Raw genomic sequence first — 27,034 nt, forward strand, 5'->3', positions numbered from 1 at the left:
TTTTTTTTTTTTTTTTTTTTTAAAGATTTTATTTATTTATTTGACAGAGAGAAATCACAAGTAGACAGAGAGGCAGGCAGAGAGAGAGAGAGGGAAGCAGGCTCCCTGCTGAGCAGAGAGCCCGATGCGGGACTCGATCCCAGGACCCTGAGATCATGACCTGAGCCGAAGGCAGCGGCTTAACCCACTGAGCCACCCAGGCGCCCCCCCTTTACTTTCTAATAAAGTAGAAACCTATTTTGCAATCTGTTTGCTGGGAATACGGAAGAATACCTGGAGAGTTTTACTGCAGCCGAGATCTTTTACAGAGTAAGACCGAGTTGGAATTGCTCCTTCGAGGTGTGTCTCGGGTGAAATGTTAATCTGCCGAGTGCATTTTTGTGTTTCGGCAACCTCTTCTGTGTGCTGGGCTGGAGGGCACAGTCCCGGGTAGTGTAGATGTGGTATTACACTTCAACAGGTCTGTCTTAGCAAGTGTAAGATCGTGGTGCAACAATAGGAAAAGACCACTGGAAATGGAGTGGCTCAGCCTCCTTCCAGTTAGGATTGTCATTTTCACCTTCTGTCCGGCCCCATTACTGCAAGCCTGCTACCCTTCAGGCGCCCCGCAATGCTCCAGCCAAGTTCAGGGGTAGTGTTGCTGCTTTGGGGTATTAGAAGTCAGTAGAGGCTCCCCTCCATGTCAACATGCCCAATGAGGATGTGTCTTACTACCCTTTAGTGTATGGGGGACAAAGGAAGGGTGAGTTAGGGATGCTAGATATCTTGTGATGCTCTGGATAGTCCTGCTTGATAGAGATTGATTTTGCCCAAAATGCCAGGAGAGTCCCCATCAAGTAGGGCGCCACCAGACTCTGCAGTCACATCAGTGTTCCCAGCTCATAGGTCCAGCCCTCCCCAGCACTGACCAACCTGCTTTCTTCCCTTCCTCTTTTTTCTCCTTCTTGCCTCCTCTTTTTTCTCCTTCTTGCCTCTTTCTCCTCCCCTCCCCTGCTCGCCTCTTCTCCTCCCTGCTCTCCTCTCTTTTTCCCTTCCTTCCCCTGAATCTCATATACCTCTTTTGGGAGAGAAGGTGTCTCCCCACCTCTTTGTGAGGCCTTCCAGACACCCCCACCTATTCTTAGGGGCTACTTCTTCTGTGCTTGCATTGCCCTTTATGAAACAGGCCTCCAATAGTGGGAGGGCTCTGCTCTCTGTGTCATGTGTCCACTGTTCTGTGCCTGTGGGCAGGTGCCCAGTCTTCCCCTCTGTGTCCCCAGTCCTAACACAGTCCTGGCCAGGCTCTCAGTAAGCTTCCATGGAAGGAAGGAAGGAATGAATAGGAGGTGTTCGGTTAGTATTGCATTACACGTTCTGAAAGTCATTAAAAATATGCATACTGTGCTGGTGTGGAGTAAGAATTTGGTCACTGCTTCTCAGCGTCAGCACTATGTATACTTGGGGCAAGATGCTTGGTTCATCCAGGCCGCTGCCTTGTGCATTGGGAGATATTGAGCAGTACCATGGCCTCGGCCACTAGATGCCAGGAGCCCCCCTCCCTGGTTGTGACAACCAGATATATACCCACACATTGCCAAGTATCAACCTGAAGGCAGAATCACTCCCAACTGAGAATGACTGAATTGAGGTAAAGGAAGAACTAACGTGCATTATATTCCATTTAATAAGCAAAGTGTCCATATCTCCTGGCATCAGTAGTTCATTAATCTGTTTAGTAAACACATAGAGAGCTCTCTCCAAATTATTGGGGTGTGTGGTCTTAACGGTTAATGCTCGAGTATTCTATGAACATCCACTACTGGCAGAATTTGAGTATGATAATATCACAGAGCAATTTCTCTGATGCTTGTAGCCCCTCTGTATGAGGCAAAGAGCCCTTTGGAGTCACCATGAACATCTTGGGAACCTAAACACAGCACCAGAAATGTTAGGAAACGGTGCCCGCTGCATTGGTCTTCCATATCCACAGCCTTTGCCAGATACCGTGCTTGGGTTTGTGCGTGATTTCATTGAATTCTCCACTCCAGCAATAGAATAAGAAATTGAGGACCAAAGTGGTTACATCGTTTGCCCAAGGTTCTCAGCCATTAAGGAGCAAGAATTGGGATCCGAGTGAATATCTGCTTGGCCACGAGACCTGGGCTCTTTCATGCTGCCCACATCATAGATAACTTCTTTTTACCCAGTGGGGAATAGAAGTCACCCACTTCTGTCTAGAGGTTGGCTGCCATCAAGGTGCGGAGAGACATTTGTTAACTCTTCCGTGCAGCAATATCTGTACTCCTTATATCACTGGCGAGCTAATAAATATCTGATAATGATTAGCCCAATTATGTGGATTTGTTAGTATAACGATGCAGCCCAATTGTGGGCACACAACTGGCTTAGACTTTGGGTGTTGGGAAGTAGAGTTCATGGAGGTAGGGCCAACATTTTGCTTTGAAAAAAGAAAATTCAAATTGGGATTTCTTTATAATAAGATTAATTCTACACAGAATTTCACTTGAACAAAAAATAAAACCTTTTTAGTAATTCTGTTCCCCAAGTTTTCAGTCACACAGCCTCCACTATTAAGTTGGTACAGCTTTAAGTTTGCACATATGAAAAAAATATTGCAGATTAAGTAGAAGGCCGGGATGGATCAAAACCATATGTATGAGGAAGAGGTGGGAGAGAAGTGGTGTTGAAGGGTACAGATTGTTTTTGAGACATTGTAGTTTTAGTGGCATTGATATGGAAGAAATAACCTTCCCCAGGGTGTTTGGTGAGGATACTTCCCTTTGAGTTATAAAACTGAATTTCAATTTGGGTAGAATCTACTGGGTTCATCATCTGGTGGGGGAAAATAGTGTACTGTAGTTAGATCTGCAGATCAGGGATTTGTATATATATAATGATGTCAATACTGGTTCTCATGATCTTATCATCATCTCCTGAGCCCTTCCTCTGTGCCTGGGCCACTGGAATAGATATTCTTTACCGTGCCATTAGAGACATTGCCACAGTTAAGAGCATGGCTTCTTCAGTTAGATTGTTTGATTTGAAATCCCATCTCTACCAATGACTCATTGTATGATCCTCTTTTTTTTTTTTTTAAAGATTTTATTTATTTATTTGACACAGAGAGAGAGCAGGATAGAACAAGCACAAGCGGGGGAGGGAGGAGCAGCAGGCAGGGGAGAAGCAGGCTCCCCACTGAACAGGGAGCCTGATGTGGGACTTGATCCCAGGACTCTGGGATCATGACCTGAGCCAAGGGCAGATGCTTCACTGACTGAGCCACCAAGCGCCCCTCATTGTATGATCTTGACTTAGTTGCTCAGACTGTCTGTGCTTTGGTTGCTTCATGTGTCAAAAGAGGAGATCATAGGACCAACATCATAGCACTTTGAAGGTTAGAGGAACATAAAACATGAAAAGGCTGAGAAGAGTGGCTGGCACACAGTAAGGACTCAGCAAATATTAGCTGTTGTCACTTTGTTGTTACTCTTATACCCACAAAGAAACCGCCACTTAGCTCTACTTCTCAGTGCTAATCCTGCTGGTCACTGGGGACTATACAGGCCATCACTGCTCTTCCAGGAAGCCTTCCCTAACCCTCTTAGACTTTGTGCCCTAGGAGCCTGCTTCCACTACAGAGCTTTATCATGTTGGATAATAATTGTCCCTATGCTTGACCTTCTTTCCCAACTAGACTGTAAGTACCTGGAGGTCAAAGAGGTGCACCCTGATGCCTCCCATAGTGCCTGGAACAGAATAGGTGTTCAACAGCTATTTTTTGGATAAATTAGTGAAAAAGTTTAAGTTAACTTACTCAAGATCGTAAAATTGAACAAGAGCCATGACTAACTTATAAAAATAAATAATAAGCTATAGAAAATACTCCCCTAATAATAACAGATTAAATTATGACTCAGGACTGACTGTTTCTTACCAAGTATTGTCCAAATTTATTGAATCCAGTTTGGCCCCATCATCCATTATTGCTATCATCTAGCACAAGTACTTGCTCTCTTCCCTCCCCCAACACATGCACTTGGCTTCCCGGAGATAGGATTATCCTTGTTGATCCCGGTAAGTGCGTCTCTCACTTTCATCTTCTCTCAGGCAGTCATCAATATTTATTGAGCCTACAGCCTAGAGGTCTGTGATGCTCTAAGGATATGGAAATCAAAAGGTGGTGACATTTGAATTGGCTCTTGCAGGGGTGAAGCAAGTCTTCTCGCTAGTTCCTTAAAGGATATTTTTGCTAGACTGTGAGCCCTTGAGGACAGGGGATATGTCACAGTTTGTTCTAAGCTTGTCATCTATACCTACTTAGCTCATAGAGTGGCATCAACAGATGTTTGTTGAATGAACAAATCAGGCTGGAGAGAAAAACTTGAACTTTATAGTTAGAGCACCTTAAAAAAACACATTTAGCTTCTCCCTCACCTTCTTGATGGTGGTTGGAGCCTCAGAATTAGCCATTGAGCTTACTGACATTTTCATACGATTTACTATAGAATAGAGCAGAATGCTGTTGGCTTTGCCAGCTGTGTCCAGAAGGGCTCCGTGTCCAAATTAGCCACAAATAATGCCCCTCGTGGTATTGTTGCTAATGGCAACACCGAAGGCCAGAAATGCCTATGTTCATGAAAAATATTTTAGTTCAAGTGCTCCTGACTGTTCACATCTGGCAAAAGAGCACTCTTTCTCTGTCTCAGTCTTTGAGCAAGTAAACGAAATTAACACACGTACACGTATGTGTACACGCAGGGTTCTCACCTGGTCTGGGGCCATTCTACAACCTCGGAAGATCTCCTAGTGGGAAGGATAGAAACTGAGCAATTGGTGATCACAAAGCAGAAGGACTTTGGTGCAACAGGGAGCAGCCCTTGGCTCATACTTTTGGAAAAATGACAGGTATTCAATAAAGCATCAGAGTGATTAGAGGGAAAAAAAAATGAGAGCGGGAGGAGCCGCCCTCCTTCTGAACAAGCAGTTGAGACAAAGGCATTCATTTGAATTCCTGGTTGGTTGACAGTGTGCTGCCTCTTGTTGCTTAGTTTTGTTTCCTGTTTATTTTTGGAGTTGGTCTGGTTTTGGCAATAAGGACCTGGGTCGTGTGGGCCCTGAGTCTTTTCTTATTTCACCTCCGTCCTTTCAATGAGAGCAGAGAGCAGAATGGATATTTCCTTTCAAGATTCCCATGTTATTTTCTACTTCTGCCTGGACTGTGGACCTTTAGATCCACGAAAATGTGAAAAAACAAAACACTATTTACGTGAGTCCCGAGAGTTTATTGACAGGGAACATATCTTCTCAGCAACAAGAGGCCAATATGTTCACGTACGTGTACAGACTGATGGGCCAATACTGGAGACCAAGACTCTTTCAGAAAGTCCAAAATGTGTATTTTGTTTTTATGGACCATAGACATATATGCATGAGCCCTGCTCCCCCCTCCTTCAAACAAAACCAAACATAGAGTAGTTCAAATAGAATTAACTTTTTAAACATCAACATCTATCTGTAATATCTGAACTTGATACTTAGATAAGAGTGAAAGACAGAGGGCATGACTGGGGCCGAATAGGAATTTGGAAAGAATTGTAATAATCCAGCTTGTAAGAGTTTGTATTCTAATTATAGAGACAATAAGCCAGTTCAGTTGTGGGCAGAATTGCGTGGTATTAAATACCTAAGGATATCCATAAGACAGTGTTCCACTCTAATGTGTTTTTCACCAAGGGACCCCTTCTGGAGGGTGTTCAGAATGTGTGAGGACGCTCTTGGACAAGGAGGGGATCTTGCTGACAGTCAGTGGTTGGAGACCAAGGAGTGTCCTACAGCATACAGGGGAGGTCTGAGCACAGGAAGGAGTCCCCCCTCAAAATGCTGATGACTCTGTTGAGAAACACGGAAGAAATTCCGAGAACTCCAGTGCTCTGAGTTAGCTAAAGCTGAGTGTAAGATGTACTTGGTCCATTCTGTGAGTCAAACAAAGATTCTGTTCCCTAAACTGAAAGAAATGGCCTGCACCATAAAGGGCTTCAGTGATCAAAGTCAGTAAAGTGAAACATGTCGATCATTCTTCTGCCTAAAAGGGCAAATTCTTTTAGCATTGATTTAAAGCAGTAAGGAATCAAGACCCTTTCTCTCATGATGTTTGCTGATGGCTCTCCGTTTATATCGAAGCAAGGAGCTAAAATGGGGAGGCTCCAGACTCGAGAGTAGTTCATTTCAAGGAGGTGTTTCTATATTTAATGTTAATATTGCTTATGTTGTATGTGTTTTTTATACCACCCCAAATATTTTCACATTTAAAAAAATTTAAATAGTTTTCATTTGAAAAATACTGAAAAACAAAATCAGACCTCTAAATATCTATTTTCTAGAAGAGGCAGCATGCATTTAGTTGCGAATAAGATTTTTTAGCACACAAAATTCTTTGACTAATAAAGGCCCAAAACAAACAAACAAAAAAAACCACAAACAAAAAAACCCTGCCATTTTTAAATTTCCCCTTTCTCTAAATATTCCTGTACATTGTTTATTGAGAAATGAGGTAAAACTTGATCTGCTGAAAAACAGATTGACCTAGGTTGAGTATCTATAGTTATTAACGCAAAAATATAAGGCCAAAATTTGTGTCTCCATCTGTAGGCTGATGCTTGGCCCAGGTAGATGTAGAATTAAAGAATAGATGTATATTTAAAATTATGTTGTGAATTATAAATAATTGTGTTTTTATAAACATTTGTAAATAAATATAGAACTTGATTTCTAAAATTTAACTCTATTAAAATAATGGATCTTAAGTACTGTTACAGCTCACTTTAGAAAAATCTAAGAAATGCCAGAGGACTTGTTTTTAATTTGTATTAGTTGCTTTAGAAAATACTTTTATTTTTACTCAAAAACCTGCTCAAAATTGTGTTATCAACTTTTGTTATTTATCTACACAACTTCTCTGTGAACAGTTACATTATTGGCTACTCCATGTCAGAAGAACGTAGTTATTTCTACCTCTTATTTCTTCTTAAGGTTTCCTGCAGAATTCAAGATCTAAGATAAGAAGAATATATTTGTTACTTGTAAGAGTAGCTACATTTTTTTTTTTAACACATTCTGTGTCTTAGGTTCTTTGCTAAGCATTCTAAGTGTGTCATCTCATTATTCCTAACAAACTTGGGGTACATGCAATCATCAGTGCCATTTTACAGATGAGAAAACTGAGACTTAAGGTATCTAGGTCCCTAATTTCCTTACTCCTGTCCCTCCTGCTATATTGTATGTAAACAATACCTTGCAAATATAATTTTTGAAGGACAAGATAAATGAACATGTAGAGATACTAATTCCTTTGTAAGAGAAAAGAAATACATTTCTGGTTTGCCTCGATTTGTACTAAGCCTAGAGTGTTTGTTTTTTCTGATCACAAATGACTAAAAACTATGAAACTGAATGTGTTTGATAATTTCTTATTTTAAAATTAGATATGTAACTTATTTAAGTTCAATATGAGTCTCAAGAAGTTTGCTCAGTGAGGCAGAAGTAGCTTCATTTTGAGCAAACTTTCATAAGCAATGGTAGTAACTCGCTGAAAAGAATGGACACTGGCAGGCTGAATCCTTGGTTGCGAGCTGACACTTTGAGGGAATGTTCTTAGCAAAACACTCACTTCAAGGGAAATTAGGTCAGCCTTCTGGAACATCTATCATGTATACCTGTCACCAGCAAGACCCAGTCCTTAAAGTGAACTGAGATCACAAGCCGTGGGCCCTTCTGCTCAGAATTGCAAAGGACACCCTAAACCAGTAGTTCTACAAATACCTCAGCTTGGCAGAAACTCCCGCAAAGCCAAAGCCAGCGCTCAGACAGTTGCTGTGGGAATTGAATTCCTTAATACTCTGTTTATAGAATTTTGAAATGGCAAATGGATTTGGTCTATTCTGAAAAACAATGTGTCCCATGGCTTGTTTGGAATAACGTCTAAAGTTGCTGTAGAAGGATGGGAGTAGACAACCCTTGTCTGATTTGGAAGCCGGTTTTCACCAGCCTCTGTTTGTCCCGCACCACGCAGCCAGGTTGGTTTTCTGCCTGACTCAAGGTGTTATTTGCATTTAAAAGAAAGGCCACCTCCTACTGAAGCCAAGGAGTTGCTAATTTGATACAGAAACTAGAGGAGTTAGCAAAATCCAGAGCTAGAGGAGTTAGCAAAATCTGGAGCAATAGAAGTTCAGACAGCGTGTATGATAAAACCAAAACAACGCCTATGAGTCATAACCCGGTGTCCTTTCAGTAATCATGTGGCATCATCCTGGTGGTTTCAAGAGCAATGTCAGCAAGTAGTGAGTATTGTACGTAGGAATTGGAGATTGCATCTGAGTCTGTGTAGGTGCATGTCAGCTCAATGAATGTCGTTCATTGAGAGTCTTTTGGATTGAAATGGCCACGTTCAGCAAGCAGTCAAATCTCTCTAGCCACTGGGTTGAGTTACCTTATCTGTGAAAGGAAATAATTAACTTACCTCCTCATAGGTTCTTGTTGGGGAAACACACCTGTTGTCTACCCTAAAAAAATTGCTAATGAATATATGAGACTGGATGATGAAAAAGCTGAAATTATTGAATGTGCGTGTGAGAGTCTCCCTGTGCCTCTCAAGAGGAACAAAAAGAATGAGTGGATAAGAATCAGTATTTCCTCTCTATGCCTATTTGTCCTACATGGGGTGCAGACCCACCATGTGGTATGCGCCCTACAAATGGTAGAATTAAAAAGATGAGAGAGACAGTTCCCACTCTCACCGAGCTCTCATTTAAGTTGTGTGTGTGTGTGTGTGTGTGTGCACGTGTGTGTCTGTGTATGACACGTCCTTAAGCAAAAAAATAATCATACCGGGTGTGAAATGCCACCGAAGTGATCTTGCAACTCAGGAGAGGACCTCAAGACCTTGAAGTTTTGCCTGTGGAGAGTAGGTTGTAAAACAAAGTTTGGTTCGTAAGGATGGATCTGTTAACATATGAAAGCCCAGAATATTGGAGGGGCTGAAGGGGATAGTGGCTATGGAAGAAATCTACCTATGATTTCTTGCTGGAAGAATTAAAAGGGAAAAAAAAAAAAAAAAACCGACTTTCATTATCACACCCGATTAAGCCAGGACCAGGAAACAATTTCTAATCAGCACTCCGATCTGGGCAGAGATTGTGCAGTCTTCTTATCGGGCCTCAGATCTGTGTTCTCTATTCACACACGCTCACTTCCAGCTGTTGTCATTGAAATCCCACATAATCTTTCAAGGTCAAAGGGCAGTCACCCATGGCTGCCGCAGTTAAAAGGTTATGCTGATTTCTGTTGTCAAATATTGGCCCTTTTCTCTTCCAATCACTCCCATTCTACTTTTTTTAACAAGAAAAATCCAGCCTAGAATTGTATTACATGACTTTAAAGTCTTAAAAGTGTTTCGCCATTGTGCTAACATGACATGGCCTGAACAGTGTAATTCATTCTGTTATAGATTCACAAAGAATTTTCTGGTACTGCTAAAATACTTTGTGTTTGTGCTAAGCCAGCGAACTTCAAAGTATAGTGGCCCACGTGATTTGTGGCATGCTGTAGTATCTGCAGAAATGTATAATATAGAGTCTATAATTTAATAAACGCTGCGAATTATGGCATTGGTAATTAAGTAACTGTCGGATAAGAGAACAAGAATTGCATTGAAGCAAATGGCTTTGAAAAAGATGAAAGCTCTTTGTATTTTGTGGTTCTAAACATTAACTAGTTTTATTATGTATTTGGAAAATGACATCTACCTGTTTGTAGTTTTCTTTCGCTTTTTGTCATCTTAGGCAAGGAATGCAAGGATTCTTTTAGAATACATTGCTTCAACTCCTCGATGATTTCCTTTCCACGCTCGGCGAACCAACATCAGCGTCTTAAAATTAGCACACGGCCCCTGGTCATCTTCTTTCCTTGTCATTGCATGTGTCCTCAGGTGGTTTAGCAAGCAGGACTCTCCGTAATGTTTCAGAGCCAGGTGAATTAAACCTAAAAATGAAGAACAGGACAGTGCACATTAAGGTTTTTTTGCTGTTTTACATCCATAATCCAGGGTGGCCTTCGTGTGATCCAGTTTCACGTCTGTTTCAATTAAGGTAATCGGTTTCCGATGTATTCGGATAATAAATTTCCTTATTTTTTTCTCCAGTATGTGTAAGAGTTCATAAATAGAAACTGAAGCTGTTACAAGTAGTGTGATCTATTTGTAGATGACCAGTTATTACTGTCCAAGTTTAGAGAAAACTTTGATTCGGAACATAAAAACAATCAAGGTGCTTAAAAACCCCGTTAGTTAAAAATCAGGTTAATTTTAAAAATCCCTTAAAAAAGTATTCCTAAGTCCATTAAAAAACAACAAAATTCATCTTAAAATATTTATAAAATACTAATTTTATTATGCTAGTGATACTGGAATTTACTTTCACTAACATGAAGCAAAATTTTCTTTCTTTTTTTTAAGTTTTTTTTTTTTATAGTGCTTCAAAAAAAAACATTCTGTGAAGCAAGTATTTCTGTATTCTTGGACACAAAACTAATTTGTAATTGGGTCCACTTGCAAAGTGTCTATTTCTGCTTATGTGAGCCCTTATAAATGTATGATTCTATATGTTTAGAGACAGTGGGGAAATTACTTCGTTGATAGGACAGAACTGTGAAGAAAGGATATTTAGCCTAGAGGAGAAAAAATTAGGGGCTGAGGGACTATCTTCGAATACTTGAAATGTAGCAAGGAGAGATTAGATTTATTCTGACCTGTTCCAGAGGGTAAAATTGAGGTAAAGAAGAGAAGTTACAGGAAGGCAAGCATATTAAAGGAATTGTTATTTTGTAAATCAAGCTTCATTACTTTATTAAAATCCTTTGTTACAACACAATGATGATTAGTGTGTTACTAGATGATCTTTAAGATCTCTTAGCTTCCAATTCATTCCATATTGTCGTGCATTCAGTGTTTCTAAACTTGCAAAGAAGTAAAAATCGTTTTTCACTTTTTATTTAGATGTTTTGCTATCTTTTAGACATCATCCTTTAATTAAGTGCTTAATCCTTGTAACTCAAACTCATAAACCATCTTTATGTAAAGTCATTGAGCAATCAAATTTAATTTAATGAAATACTACTCTTCCCTTATTAAGTGCAGGACTTGGTGAAAAGATGTGATAAGGTCTTTGGGTTAGACTGAATAAATCAAGTCTCTGGTATTATATATGATGGATAAACATGCCATAACATTTATTATATAAAGAGAACTAAACGAACCTATGTTCTAATCCTAAATTCTGCCACTAGCTGTGTGACCTTCAGCAAGTCACTTACACTCTCTGAGTGTAAGCTTACTTGTCTACAAAATCAGGCTATTGCCAACCACAGAGTTGCAGCAGGAATTAGAGCTAGTATGTCAAAAGTGCATAACATAGGGCCAAACACATAAATGCTGGATGAAGGAAAGCTACACTTTTGATGAAAATTGATACTAGAGAGGTTCTGGAGACAAATTTTTCAGATAGGTAGCCTACCTTTACAACACCTGTTACTGGCTTGATCCGTTTTCCTAATGTACATGTGTTAGAATGATCGCAAGTAAAGATGTGGAATGCCCTTGGGCCTTCCATGAAAGTGTGAATTACTTTGAAGGGTTCAGATTCTACTTTCCCCTCAGCACATTCTCATTTAAACCAAATAGGGAAAATAGGAAAAGGAGCAGAACAATCTATCTGAAGAAGGATATGTGCCAAAAACAGATGGCATCGTTGTTGAGTTATTTGGGAAATCATGAGTTAAATAATAGTAAGAAACTTTGGGGTGCCTGGTGGTTCAGTTGGTTAAGCGTCTGTCTTCAGCTCAGGTCGTGGGATGGAGCCCTGCGTTGGATTCCCTGCTCAGCGGAGAGCCTGCTTCTTGTGCACTCGCAGTCTCTTTCTCTCTCTTGCTCTCTCTCACGCTCCCTCTCATGCCTTCTCTCAAATAAATATTTAAAAAATTAAAAAAATATATTAAGAAACTCTATTTGTTGCAGGAACTCTCAGAGGCTTTAACGTGTAAATATTTCTTGTCATTCTCCAAGGGTGGGTGTGATGGTGTTTTCTAATTTATTTTACATATATTTTTATCTTTGTTTTTATTTACATAAAATATTTATGTATTTTATTTACATATTTACATAACACATTTTGGGAAGAACTGATACGAATTCTAATGTGGAGGAGAGAGCATATCAAAATTTGGAGAAGAGCAAGTGGGACCTCTTGGCTGTCACATATAATGTATATATTTAGGTAGTATTGGAAATATACCTTGAACGCTGGAAAGGTATACTAGAGGACAGACTTTGAAGGGCTTTAAATACCTAGCAAAGAAGTCTTAACTTAAAGAAATCATGAAATACTCTTGGTTTTTTTTTTTATCAGACAAAAGACACCGACCATCCATCCATTTTCTCCCTACCATGCTGGTAGATTAACGTGGAGAGAAAATGCCTAGCAGGCATCACAGATTTATGTGCCTACCGGGGTCTTACAGATCATTACATAAATGAAATACAATAAAGAGTACTAGGGAGTGTGGCACATTTTTTTAGCTCTTGTCCAGTTTAAAAACATCCATATGTTTTAAAAAAAAAATTAGTACCTTGCCAGCTAAGCAAAATATGTTGGCCGACTACAATTGGTCTGTTGACTACTAATTTGTGACACTTTCGATTCTAAAGAGAAAGATTGGCTCTTATGTTGGTTAAGGTAAGTAGTAGGCTGCTATAACAAAGAGACAGAAAAAATACAGTGGTTTAAGTACACTAAGATCTCTTTCTTTTTGATAACTCTTACAGATGAGCAGGCTAAGTTGGCCAGGTGGTTCTTCTTTCCACTGTCATTCAGGGTCCCACGCTCCCTCTGTCCTCTTGCTCTGCCATCCCGTGGGCACTGTCTTTGTCTTCAAGGTCGAAACTGTTCTAGTCCATAAAAAGAGGAAGAAGGATGCCTAAGGCAGGAATTTCTTTTCAGGCAGGTCGGGTGAAAAGGTGATCGCAGCACTTCCATTCACTCCTGAAAGAGGCTGGGAATTCTGGTCTGTAGCTGCCAATCATGAATACGTATGGACAACCAGTAGAGTTGGCACAGGACATTGCTGTAGTCTCCACTGTAGTTTTTCCTAGAAAGGTCTTATAAAAAGACCCAATTTTAGATAAATACATTACCGGAAATCTTGGTGTAAACATCTTTCTTAACTGGGAATGTTTTGCCCCCCTTCCCCCGCAGCAGTAAAGACTTTGCGCAATTTTTTGCCAAATCCCCAGGGCCTAGGACTGTGCTTGCCACATAAGAGGCGTCCAATAAACATTTGATGAATGAAAGCAGTAAACCAAATGTTGACTTTATGGATATGGCAAGACAAACAAACTACAAACACAGATTAGGTGCCTGTATTCAATAATAAATACCTGAGCTGGGCAGGGAAATTAGGGGCAACAAAAAGAAGGAATCAACAGGTCATAAGTCCCATGACTCTTTTTAGTAGCTGCCGGAATTTGGGGCATTTGCTGTAATCGTAGGAATTATTCTAAAAACACATGCTATCTCATTGTCAATGAATGACAGAGTAAATAGTCAATGTATAGTCATGAAAAATGGGACCAAAATTTTAGAATGTGGGCTTAATGGGCCACCCCATCTTTTTTTTTTTTTTTTTTAAGTTTTGATTTATTTATTTGAAAGAGAGATCACAAGTAGGCAGAGAGGCAGGCAGAGAGAGGGGGGAAGCAGCCTCCCTGCTGAGCGGAGAGCCCAATGCGGGGCTCCATCCCAGGACCCTGAGATCATGACCTGAGCCGAAGGCAGAGGCTTTAACCCACTGAGCCACCCAGGCGCCCCACGCTGTCTTTTAAAAACCTATTTTCCAAGATATTCCAAATTAAGATGACGGAAGTAAGGCATTCCTGGAGGTAAACTAATAATCGTTCCCATCGTGCTGTAGAAGTCTACTAAATCCCGGGGATCTCAAGTCACTCATCTAGATCACTAAATAAATATTTATTACACACATAGACCAAGTGATTGTGCTGGGCTCTGGACAGTGTAAGATTGTGAGATACAACTGTGCCCTTGCCGGGTGTGTTGTAGGGGGTCAGAGCTAAGACAGATAAAGAACTCCCACATCAGGTAGAAAGAGGTAGACAAGAAGTTCTGCTCAGCAGTATTGATGGAGCGCACCTAACGTGTTGACTGCGGGGAAAGGGAAAGGCGAAGGAGCCACATTCCCTTTCCTCCGGGGCCACATCCTCTAGTGGGGAGTTTGCGCGAGGAGAAATTAAAATTCCAGGGAGGAGCGGTGCCGTTAGAATAGACTTTTCTTTAGAAGGATGAGCATGTAAATTCTGGGAGAGCAGTGTCCACAGGACTTAGCATAGGGCCTGCACATCACGGCAGGTTCCAGGGCTTGTGGAATATAAGTATACGAGAACAAGGGGCCCCTTTTCCTTTTGAGTCACCCAGACGCACCAGCATGGAAAGGCCTGGTCATTAGATTGGCTTGTCCTGGTAATGGAACCGTATTTGCCAAGGAGAGAATAGGATCGAGATGGCATTCTTTTTGACGAAATGACCTGTGTGTTGCAGTTTGTTACATGAACCAGATGAGATTTAATCATTTAGAGCTGAGACCCCTTGGCTATCCCAAAAAGACAAACAAAAATACCATCCAGTGTGTCAGTGTGCCTCCTCTCGCATGTTCTCTGCTCCATGGACACTCCAGCTTCCTCTCAAGGCCAACCCTCTGGATGGTTTGTTCTGAGCTATTACTTCCCCTCGACCTCTGAACATCTCTGCAAGGTTACCTGTCTCTCTGGAAATCAAACTTTTTTTTTTCTTCTCTGCTTGTTAAGAGGTAGATAGATGTTCAGTCCCTTCGTGAGATGAGATTGGGTTCCCATATAATGGCATTTTCCATAATAACTGCTGATATCATTGAGGTAAAGAGAACTGCTTTTCCTAACCACCCATAAAAGAATTTGGCTTTTTATATTTCTGCCTCTCTTAGAAAGCCTCATCTCCCCACTGTGAGTACGACGGACTCGCGGGTATTGAAATCTGTACTCTAATTGGCAATTCATTTAACACAAATTCAATGAAGGAACTTTTCTAGCCATTTTCTATAAAACAGGAAAGGATCTGCTCCTCCTTTTGAACTATGATGCAGTTGCTCCTGAAGTAGTTCAGAACTGGAGAGAGAGAGAGAGAGAGAGATCTCTATGAAATCTGGGTTTTCAGCTAAGGCCTACTTAACAAGAAAGTCTGTTTTTCACTCATTTCTGAGAGGCTGTATTCAAAATATAAATTAGGACCTTTCAGAGACGTTTAATCAGCTTTCCAACTGTGGATCTTTTAATGTGAACATCGAAGTTCAGAATTACTGAAATTGACCTTTCTATTTTCTTTTCCATTTTTCTCTCATCTTGCAATAAAGTAGAACACCCAGATTAGTGTTATTTCCCTGAAAGTCATTTTTATGATTTGGTTTGTGTTAGCGAGAATGAAATATTAATCTGCTCGAGTTTGCTTAGTAATTACATTAGACGTGTCACTTTTTCCATCATTTCTCAAGTTTCATTTCTCATTGCTTTCTTCCTCTAGAGTTCACCACTGGGTTTCCAAATAATTGTTGAAGGAACAAACCAGTTTCATAGTCCCTTAAAGTTACATGGAATGTTTACATGTACCTTTCCCTGGGGACATATTACAGCTGAGATGGCCACATCAGGACTTGTGAAACCATTCTACTTTTTATTTTAATTTTTCTGATTATTGTACAGTCACATATAGTTTACCTTCTAAATTACACACATTCTATTAAAATCAGCCTGAGGGAGCAGGTTGCCCAGAGGACAAGGAGGATCCAATCATGACTTTTTACAGAGACTTTCTCGGGATCACAGAAGGTCCTAGTTTAAGCTTGGGACTGGACTCTTTGGGTTTTTTTTGGCTCCTTTTGTCTGTTAAATTATGCTGCCCTTTAATTCTGTTTTAACTCAGTTCCCCTACGTTTGAACCACAGTCACAACAATAGGACAACCCCGCAGGCATTTCTCATCAGAGAACATGATGTCACCTTCTTCTTTTTTTTTTTTTTTTTAAGATTTTGTTTATTTATTTGACAGACAGAGATCACAAGTAGGCAGAGAGGCAGGTGGGGGGGGTGGTGGGGGGAGGCTCCCTGCTGAGCAGAGAGCACGCTGTGGGGCTCAATCCCAGGACCCTGAGATCACGACCGGAACTGAAGGGAGAGGCTCAACCCACTGAGCCACCCAGGTGCCCCTGATGTCACCTTCTTGATTGGAAGCTGCATTCTAAACAGATTGTCTCTTCGGTCCTTGTCTTGTTTAGTCTGGAGGGACTATTGGGATTGTTCACTTTAATAGTTTTCAGATGTACATTGGCTCCATTTTAGTTCAAACTATATTGCTAGAGATGAGAGAGAGAGAGAGAGAGAGACAAAAATAAAGTTCTGTCAACATTTCTATAAAAAGAAAAATAAACATCCTTGAGCCCAAATTGGGTTGTGTTCCCTTACAGACACCCCTGGAGTGCTACTGCAGACCAGGCACTGTGTTAAGGCCTGGAGGCACAGAAGATGTTCTTTCTCAAAGGGCCCGCAGTCTAATGTGAGAAAAAGACAGAATTATGGTGCTGGGTCCTAGATTAGAGGTATACTCTGTATACCTGGTCAGTGTTGGGAAAGGAGAAAAGGAGTCTTTGCAAGCAGTGCAGGCAACCAGAGAAGACTTTTGACTGAATGACAGCAAAGCTGAGTCCTAAAGGACAAGTAGGAGGTTGGCCAAGCAAAGAGCCAGAAGGTCAGAGACATTCCAGGAAGACGGAACAGTGTGGAGAGAGGAGAGAACCAGGACCATGGTAAAGCAAGTATTCCCTTAGTCCCATGGGGTAGGGCCAGAGAGAAAGAGAGAAGGAAGAGATTTAAAAAAAAAAAAAAAATACATATATATATATATGTGTATATATATATATATATATATATACACATATGTATATATATGAATGAATGAGCAGGAATGCCTGGGTGGCTCAGTCAGTTGGGCATCTGCCTTCAGCTTGGGTCTGACTTCAGGGTCCTAGGATCGAGTCCTGCACTGGGCTCCTTGCTCAGTGGGGAGCCTGTTTCTCCCTCTGCCTGCCTCTCCCCGTTTGTGCTCTCTTTCTCTGACAAATAAACTCTTTAAAAAAAAATGATAGAGAGGAAAATAGAGGCTACATCAAGGTGGTATGCCATGTGATGGAATTTGTACTATTCCCCAAGCTGTCTGTGGGGCTCTTGCAAGATTTCTGACAGGGCAGTGAACTCTGAACAAATTGGATTTATCTCAGATTCTCCAGCATCTCATTCTTTCCTACCCAGGTGCCTTTGCATATGCTAATTCCACTACATGAAGAGTTATTTCCCCTTCTTCTCCTAGCTCTCTCCTTAGTATCTTTCAGATGTCAGATCTTAAGGGACACCTTCACTAACCACCCGTTCTTAAGTGTTTCCTAATTATTTTCTTCATTTCATTTATACCATTTATAATTTTTAAGATAATTCATTTGTTTTATGTTGTCAGCTATTTCTAATCCTAGAAATTGAACCCCTAGCACAATGCCTGGCTCATGGTAGGTGCTCAGTAAATATTTGTTGAATAAATGAATGAGCCCTCAGATTTGCCTGTTAGTGAGACAGCTCTGGCCATAGAGAAGACAGTGAACTGAGAAGCCAGGACTGACAATTGAGAACATGGCTAGAAGGCTGCCCCACCAGACTGGCGAGAATTAGGAAGAGTCTGAGCCACAGACTTGAGGAGAGAAGGCAGGGAAGGGGAATGGAGATACACTTGGAGTCAAGATTGGTTGGATGTGGGTTTTTGTAAGAATCAGGAGATAAGGATGGCACCAAAACGTAGAAAACAAGCTGGTCGTGGATGGCTCACTGAAATAGGGAATTCCATAGCATCAAAACAGGTTTGGGGAGGAGACGAAAATGAGCTTGGCATTGGACACATTGGGTGTGAGGTTTCCCATGGCTAACTGGGTAGAAATATCCAATAAATATTTTGAGAGCACTCTTGGCAAAAGACAAAGATTTGAGAGTCATTGGCCTATAGCATCATCCATCCACTCATTCAACAAATATTCTCTTACTAACTGCTTTGTCCCAGCCATTAAATACAGTGGTAAATGAAACAAACATTATTGTAGTTTTCACAGACGTCAGAGTCAAGACTGATAACTGATCATAGATGCAGAGGAAGTAACTAGGAAATCTGTGCCCTTAAGCACAAACCCTGGAGACGCCACTAGAAGGTGGACACACGAGAAGGGGCAATCCAGAGGAGATATTGGAGTGAATGTGCACAGTGTTTCCCCCTCCTGAGTCTTTGTGCCACACTAAACTTAGTTTTCAAAACACAGTGCTTGCTTTTTTGGTGGCGAGATTGAAGTACTTGTGTTCCCGTCCACTCTGTATAGAAATTCTTGTGAAGTTGTCCTTAAAGTAAGGAATGTCAAAGGTTGGAACTGAAGCAAGTGTCAGCCCGCAAGGAAGACTGCAGACAGCAATGAATAAGAGTTGGAAATCGGCCTCGAGTTTCCCATTCAATGTGCATTTCCTTGCTCTCACTAGATGTGTTTTAAGTCAAACTTAATGTATGTTGTGGTTGGATTTCCTTTGTTACAGTCTGTGGGATTGATGTGATGTCAACGTCACAATAGAAAGAGATGTTCTAGTCGGTTTTGCCAATACCACTTTAGAGAATTTTTATTTATTTGCTTATTTTTATTTCTCAGGTCTCTCTATCCAAGAGACAACATCTTAGGCACTTACCAAATCAGAGTCAACCAGAGACCCGGGTGGGGGTTGTTTCAACAGGTGAAATTTCTTAAGCACGTCTTCAAGTGAAAGTTTGCCATTTTACTTTAAAAAGCAATTTTTAGGGATTCCTGGGTGTCTCTGTTGGTTAAGGATCTGCCTTTGGCTCAGGTCATGATCCCAGAGTCCTGGGATTGAGTCCCATATCCAGCTCCCTGCTCAGCAGGGAGCCTGTTGCTCCCCTGCTTGTGCTCGCTCGCGTGCTCTCTCTCTCTCTCTCTGACAAAAATAAAATGCTTTTTAAAAAAAAGCAATTTATAGTTACTGCATGTTCTAAAAATTAGAGCTGTTTTATCTAAAATATCGTAGATTGTGTTGGGTATAAAAATTAACTGGAAAAAAAAAACCTTTCTTAATTCTAATGCTACCAGAAAAAGAATAATTTGTAGGTAGTTTTGTTAAGTCTCCCAAACATAGTGATTTGTTGCATGTGTTTATGTGCATGACATTTAATGAATCTATTGGTGGGTAGACTATACCATAGGTAAATTTGCCTCCCCTTAGTACTGGGAAAAATCTATTTTTTGTCAATAACATAAATCTTATTTGTAGGCTGTTTGTTATAGATTCAGATAGACCTGTTTTCTGATTTTGCATTTCTTAAAAGTATGTTTCTTGTTTCAAAGGGAAGTTTATATTTAAAAAAACCCTTTGGCCCTACTTTTTTTTTTTTTTTTAAAGATTTTATTTATTTGACAGAGATCACAAGTAGGCAGAGAGGCAGGCAGAGAGAGAGGGGGTAACAGGCTCCCTGCTGAGCAGAGAGCCCGATGCGGGGCTCCATCCCAGGACCCCGAGATCATGACCTGAGCCGAAGGCAAAGGCGTAACCCACTAAGCCATCCAGGTGCCCTCCTTTGGCCCTACTTTTAAAGGAGGTGATTATGCTAACCCTAGAGATGCGTCTCAACTAGATTTTATCTGTCTGAGATTCAGAATCAGAAAACTTGAGAAGCTGAGAAGGAAACAGCATATCATAAACAATGTATTCCTTGCTATTTATAAGTTTTATGTTCCTGAATGTACCATAAAAATAAAAAAGCAAATGATAAGAGAGATAGTAGCAGGTATATTAAAGGAATTAATTATATCCAGCAAAAATAAAGCAGATGCAAAATTCAGAGATAGTCATGTAGAACCATTGGTTTATTATCTTCTCTCAGGAAAAAAAAAAAAAGAAAAGAGTCAGTCTACCCACTCACACAAAAAAACCCTCTCGTTCTCAAAACAAATCTAAATTTTTATCTGTGCTCAAAAGAATTTGTTTACATGTTTCAAGGCATGGGGCTTGACTTTTCTGGTTTGGCTTTTTCAAGATTTCATCCTGTGGTGCCTCTGAAAATGAAGAGAACATCTTTAAATCTTGTTTGATTTGAATGGATGGAGAGCTAATCCTGATCAGATGTTTCTTTAGAGAATAATGGTGAAAAACTGTTAGGGAATTTGGGTATCCTGGCTGATTCCTAGGTAGGCTGTTTTCAGCTCAGCTGTTAAGGTCTCAGAGGTCAGCCAAGGTAACCATTTATTTTAAATCTTCTTTTGTTTCAGATTTCCTGTTGAGTTGTTTGGTGGTTTTTTTTCTTTTCTTTTTTTTTTTTTTTAAGCCATATCAGAAATCACCCCGTTGTGTCAGAGCTTTCCGTAGTCCCCAGATTCAAACCAGAAAACCAGCTATGTAATGAGATGACTGTCCCCGCCCACGTCAACTCTTAATAGAGCAGAGTAGGAAATTAGACATTGCCCTTTTTAATCACAATGAAACTAATATTTAGAATTCTGTTGTCAGATGTCTTCTGTTTATGACGCTGTTTTCTTTTGTTTTTGTTTCCCCAGGACATTTGGGCTTCCAAGACAGTTTTGTCACATCAGGTGTTTTTAGTGTGACTGAGCTTGTAAGAGTGTCACAGAGTAAGTATAATTTTGCTTTGATTTGGTACAGATTTGCCTTAGGTTTGTGCTGACTGTCTGCCTAGGCCTCCGAGAGACATAAATAGCTTTCAGAATCCCTTCTCCATTCACCCATTGGAAGAATTTCGCCACGCAGTTTGTTTGACAGCCAAGAATTTAAATCAGGAAAAATTAAATATCATTTTAATGTGAGACACAGGGAAAGAACTGAAATCCTGACTGTCTCACATATTCCCTACTTTGTAGTGTGAACCTGGTTGAAAACATTTCTGAAGCTTCCCTGGTTCCTGAGAAATTATGCATTTTAAAAGAATTTGTTTTTGACCTTTAAAGAATGCTAATGCCCTCAGCCTGAGTGACATAGTACAGCATGATCATTACCAGCTTGTCAATAATCACCAGCAACAATGAATTAAAAGTACCTGTCACCACCCTGTTGCATTGATCAAAGGAGTCATTGATTGTATTTTTGCTATGACATAGTCCAGACAGTCCAAGGAGAAGGTATAGGATTCTCCCCTCCTCTCTCCCTCAGTCTCTCTCTCTCTCTTTCTGACAAACACACATACACACACACACACACACACACACATGCACACACACACACTTGCCTTCCCTCAAAAACATCTCTCTCTCTTTTTTTAAATTTAAATGCATACCTACAATGACTATGGTGTTATGGGCGCCAATAACAAGAAGGATATATAAATAGCAGATATTAAATTCTACTTCTTACTCTCCTCCTACTTCAAAAGACTACTTGTAGATAAACTTAATATGGTTAACATTGGTTTCAAGCTGCATCAAATCCTTTATGGAATGAGGTGGAGTAAAAATAAATATTTTCATTTCAAGTTCATACCCCCCATTCACTGCATTACAGTCTTGCAAGATGGACTGAGTATATCAGTCCATCTCTGACAAGGTGTCAGGTCAAGCAAGCCAAGCCATCCCAATCTCACAAGCTCAGATTCTGGTTGTTCTTATTTCTTAAAGCCGGAAGACTACTAAGAATCCAGAACGTGGGATATAAGGTAGGGGCCAAGGATCTGGAGTCTGAGGGATAGACAAAAAATCTAATGCCTGTTGAGCATTTACTATCTGCCAGACGCTGTGCTATGTTTTCATGTATGTTGTGTAAATTAGTCTTTGCAATAAACTTGTCAGATAAGTAATTAGTCTCATTTTTTAACCAGTGAGTTAAACTGTGGATCTATTTAAGTCATCTACCCAAAGTCAAACAGTGGGTAGATAGTAAAGCTAAGCCTGTGTAGTGCTAGCAAGTGTACTCTTACACGGGCTCCAGGGGACTCGACAAAATGTACAGTGTGGGATGAGGCAAGGAAACTAGGGGAAAGTAACTATGAGTGCGGGAATTCCGGGATCAGGGATCCTTGGTTGATGCCAGGGTGTTCCGGTGTTAGGGAGGCGGAACCATAAGGGTTGAGGCATTAGGAGCTGGAGGGTGTGAGTTGGAATGGAGAAGTCGCTGGCATGTTATCAAGTGGGCTTAAAGTTCCAACCAGTGAAGTAGAGATGAATGACCTTGTTCCCTTGGAGGATATATGCCGCCTGCCACTGCACAGCTAGCTAGCCAGTCATTTGCCACGCAGGGACAAATCATTTATAGATTTAAAAATTTTTTTTCACTTTGTAAGACTTTTATAAAGGATTGCTGTCCCACATTTTTCTTGTCATTTTAATCATAGTAATATGATATAGATTTTATATATACGTTTGTCATAATGGCATTACAGGGAAATACGCTCATTGAGCCTTTACTAAACATAGCCTTAAAGAGTGAAAAGAAAATCCTTTTAGCTCTAAGGTGGGAGCACCAGACCTTTTTTTATTCTGCCCTGGCTGCTGTAATGCTTATATTTTGTCTTCATTATCATCGGTGTCCCAAGGCCTGGGTGTGTAGAGAAGGCCCACGCTGCTCTCAGGACCATCCCCAGAATCAAGTCCCTCTAACACTTTCCGTATGTCCCTGTAAGGTCTTATACCCCAAGGCCTCTCAGTTCCAAGCTAGATTAGACCTTCATTCAGTCTACATAGCACAGTTGCCAAGCGAATTCTAAACCTGCCTTCAAGACTGCCAGAGGGCACAGGCAGACCACAGATTGAATTTGCAGAGGGACCTGGTTTTGTTTCCTGCCCCCGTTTAGGGGCTTATGTTGCTGATGCCTGGCATCATGAGCGTCCTTCGGCTCTTGAATGCTTTTCGACTCTGCACACTGCTGCGTAATCGCTGTAGGACTTACTCACACATGGCCTCGTGCTGACTGAAACTGTTTGGCACGAGTGGGACTGGGCTGTGTCAGCTAAATCATGGCTTCAAGCCAAACTGCTGTCCAGAGCACCCCCCCCCTTGTCGATCTTTAATCCAGGTTTATTGGGGTCCATGTCACAGGACTCCCCTGGCTGCAGGGGGTTAAGGGTCCATCTCCCAGCTCAGGTCTCCTCACTTGCACACCTCTCCAAAAGACTGAACGCTCAAGCCACAGGAGAAGTCAAAATCCTTAACCATTTCTTACAGCCCTGCCCCATTCCCCTAATTGGAAGAGCTAAGTGTTCCTGTTAGAGGTGCAGTGGACACTTTTCATAAATGAGTGGGGCCAGGGGGTGCGTTCAGCAACTTTAAAGTAGCAGTAAGCTAACTGGCACATAATTTGATTAAATGCATAAGGTTAGCCCTGTTAGGAGCACAACACTCATATGAAAAATTACATTAGCTAGCCTTTATCAAGCATACACTATGTATCAGGCACTGTACTAGGCACTTGGTAACCATAATCTCATTCAGTCCTCCCACGGTTGCTGTTATCTTCCCTTTTTATAGAAGAAGGAGACTGTGAGGCTCAAAGAGGTTAAGAAACTTGCTCTTTTTGCTTGGCTGTGCTCAACTAGCTGACTGCAGACATTTTTGTCATGACCTCTCCTATGACTGCATTACAGAGCTAAAAGAATCCAAAGATTCTGTGCTTTAATTAAAAGTCATTTCTTGTTAGAGTTGATAAACTTTTAGATTATTAATCTGTGCATTAAAAAAAAAAGGTTAAAACTATTTTTGTATAAACCAAAACAACAAAGTACTTAATTAAATGTTTTCCCCCTGGATTTGTCTTCAGTTACGATTTTTTTTTAAATGAATAGGCTTTATGGTTTAGAGCAATTCTACGTTCTCACCATTAGGTTAACAAAAAGTACAGAATTTTAACATTCCCCCCAATACAGTTTCCTCTACTTACTAACCTCTTTTGTTACTGTGGTACATTTGTTACAAGGAAGGAACGGACACTGACTCATTATGGTTAACCGAAGTCCACAGTTTACTTTGGGTTCATCCTTTGTGTTGTAGCTTCTGTGTGTGGACAAATGTATCCAGATTGCAGTGCCTCACAGAACAGGCTCACTTCCTGAAGAATCAACCTGCACAGCAGCCAGTCATCTGCCCACTCCCCCAAATTATTGCTCCTGCTCTGAAGAGTTCAGCCTTCATCAGGTTGTTTTTAATGGCCCCAGCGTCTTTGAATTTCTCCCACTCTGTTGCAATTTCTTCTTAACCCCCCCTCATTTATCTCAGCCCCACCCAGTTCCCCCAGTCACACTTGCGACCACATATAGGGCCTGGAAATGTCAAACGCATGGTGGCCGTAGTCTGAACATTTTCCCTCTTCCTGAATCTTTAGTACGCGATTTGAAAATTTGCTAATATAAATATTTACTTTCCTCGGGTTTCCAGTTAGTTTCTGTTTTTCGGTTTCCTCCTTTTTAAATTTAATAGAGGAGGGAGGTGCGATTTCAGCATTTCCTCATGAGGATTCACTGAAATAACTCCGTGCTAAGTATGTTGTTTATAATCGTGTTACTACAGGGTGGCAATGGCAGAGAAACTCAAGAGAAAGCTGCTGGCTTAGCTTCACACGTCGGAGGTCAGGGTCAGGTGGCAAGGTTGCTTGTCATTCAATTATACTGATCAGATGCATGGAGCTGTTAGAAACAAGGGCTTCTGCTGCAGTCTCACTAATTCCCCTCTCACCCTGGCCTCCTGCCTACCTACCTTTTCATTTTTTTGCATTATCTAGAGTCCACGAAAGGTCTGTCTGTCCTCACTGCAAAGAAAGTCCCGGAGCCTAAGAGTCGGTATCTGTTGTGGCTCCTTCTACCTCCCCCCCACCCCCAGTGACAGGGCCATCTGAAAGTCGTTCTTGTTATTTATTACTTTGTTCCAGGAGAGGGTCGGGAAGGGGGAATACAGACCACTAGACACTGTGCCAGAGGGAAAGCGAGGTCTTCTCTGCTCTGGGGGAGGGGGTTTCCAAGTGCTAACAATGAGGTTCAGAATCCCTGAAGTTGTGTTAGCATAATACTGTGAAGCAAAAGACAGGAATCATCTGCTGGAAGGGTTCTTACATGATGCTGCATTTTCAAACAAAGCCTTCAAGAAGCATTTTCAGATGGGGCTCTTTCCCATGAAGCCGCCACAAAGAGAGAGCCCCCCACGACTGGCTTCTCCATGACCCTCTTCGACGGTCATCGCCGTCAGCGCCCACTCCCTGTTTATCTGGCTCCGGTGTTTTCCTCAAAGTGTGAGCTCTGAGACTGTCCGATATGCTTCCTGGGATGAACCCAGAAAAATCCTCCCGAAAAATGCACTCCTTGTGCCCATTTCCTTCTAAAGTGCTGACTGTTTTACTTGAAGTTGGTGGGGTGACTCTGAAACCTTAAATACTTCACTGGGAGAGAGGAAAACCACAGATACACACGGGCCATTGTGACTCTGGCCTGGCGGGTTCTAATTTTCGAGCAGTGGCTTGTACACCCGAGCGGGCTGCAAGGGTTAAGTAAACTTTGTGGCTTGGGATGACTTCATGGCCCTGGAATTTTGAAAAGCCAGGGTTCCCAGTTTGCTCAGCGTCTTTGGGTGTAAAAACCACTCTCAGTTACCCAGACTGAATTTTTGGTTCCCGTCACCCTGCTGCAGAAGCTATTAAATCCAGCAGCTGAACTGTCCTGGCTGTACCACAGAGCCGGGCTGCTGGGTGGCTCCAGGATTCCCGAGTTGTTTGTCAATGGAGACGGGGGTGGGGGGTGGGGGGGGGGGACAGTGAGTGGAGCCAGGCGTCTGCCTCAGCCTGGCATGAGGTGGCACCCTAGTGGCTGTTCTCTGCCTTCAACATGTGCACGCTTTCTGTATTTCCACATAGGAGTCACCGTTAGGATCCAAAGCACGGTTCGTTTTTCTACCTCTTTTTGAAGTCTCTCGGCCCTTTTGTGGGACTTCGAGTACCCACAGCCACGCACTGGGCTTTCTGAGCCCTTGAGACAGTCCAAAGAACTGGCAGATCGTCTCGCCTGACGCGTGGGAGCAAGGACAACAGAGTTAACTCAGCTCCAGTGTGTAACAAGGAGATGAAGCTCTTTGATCTGAGCAAGCCCAAACTCGGAAGTGACAAGAGGGTCTCGCAAAGACGGACTCACGAGGAAATTGGTATAGGGTGAGGGAGGCCAGACGTCCAGTCCCTTGGGGTGCCGTTGAGACTGGTGGCAGGATGTGTAGATCACGGTTACGGGACAGGAGGTCTAAAACTTTCTGTTCTGAGCAAGGGGCCTGTTCCTGCTCCTCGGCCAAGGAACGTGAGAGCTGTCTGTGATCATGGCGTGACATTAACTGTAAAATTACTATTCTTAAGCAAGCTCTTCTTTCGAAAGAAACCGTTTGGGCTTGAGCATTAAAGGAAGAAACAAAAAGATTATAATAAAAAATAGACTGCAGCCCTCGCAGGAACAGTGGCTGTGACCTTGCCTTTTGTTTGCCATTACACAATTCAATGGCAGTCCACTCAAACTATGCTCTCGATCAATATCCTATTAAGGCAGCACAAAAAGTCTCCATAAACTTAGTGGTTAGCTATGTTTATAAATGGAACTCAGCATAATTAGATGGTCAATAGCAGGCCCTACTAGTAATTTTAAAATGAACATCACACATTTTCTGTCTGTAGAAGTCAATGGCACCTCTTCCAGACGGAGGGTATGGTGTGCCGCAGACAAAAGAGCGGGAGACCCTTTAAAAAAAAATCATAATGCCTGCCCTTAAAATGCAGTTTTTAAAGAAAATCTGTTAAGTTATAGACTAGCAAATACTGATCGGCTAGCTAGTTATAGAC

The 27,034-nt window shown here is 41.5% G+C and overlaps 1 protein-coding gene across 6 annotated transcripts in view; it reads left to right on the top strand.

Annotated features, from left to right (window-relative positions):
• The window catches only part of NFIA (nuclear factor I A), a 362,345-nt gene that overhangs the window by 220,185 nt on the left and 115,126 nt on the right, over positions 1-27,034 (top strand). For all 6 annotated transcript variants that reach the window (XM_032839786.1, XM_032839787.1, XM_032839785.1 and 3 more), the window contains exon 4: positions 20,787-20,861. In XM_032839786.1, coding sequence (XP_032695677.1) covers positions 20,787-20,861 — 75 coding nt within the window. The remainder of the gene's footprint in view (positions 1-20,786; positions 20,862-27,034) is intronic.

The sequence above is a fragment of the Lontra canadensis genome, unplaced genomic scaffold (genome assembly GCF_010015895.1).
Source record: "Lontra canadensis isolate GAN:19392208 unplaced genomic scaffold, GSC_riverotter_1.0 scaffold109, whole genome shotgun sequence".
Lineage (NCBI taxonomy): Eukaryota > Metazoa > Chordata > Mammalia > Carnivora > Mustelidae > Lontra > Lontra canadensis.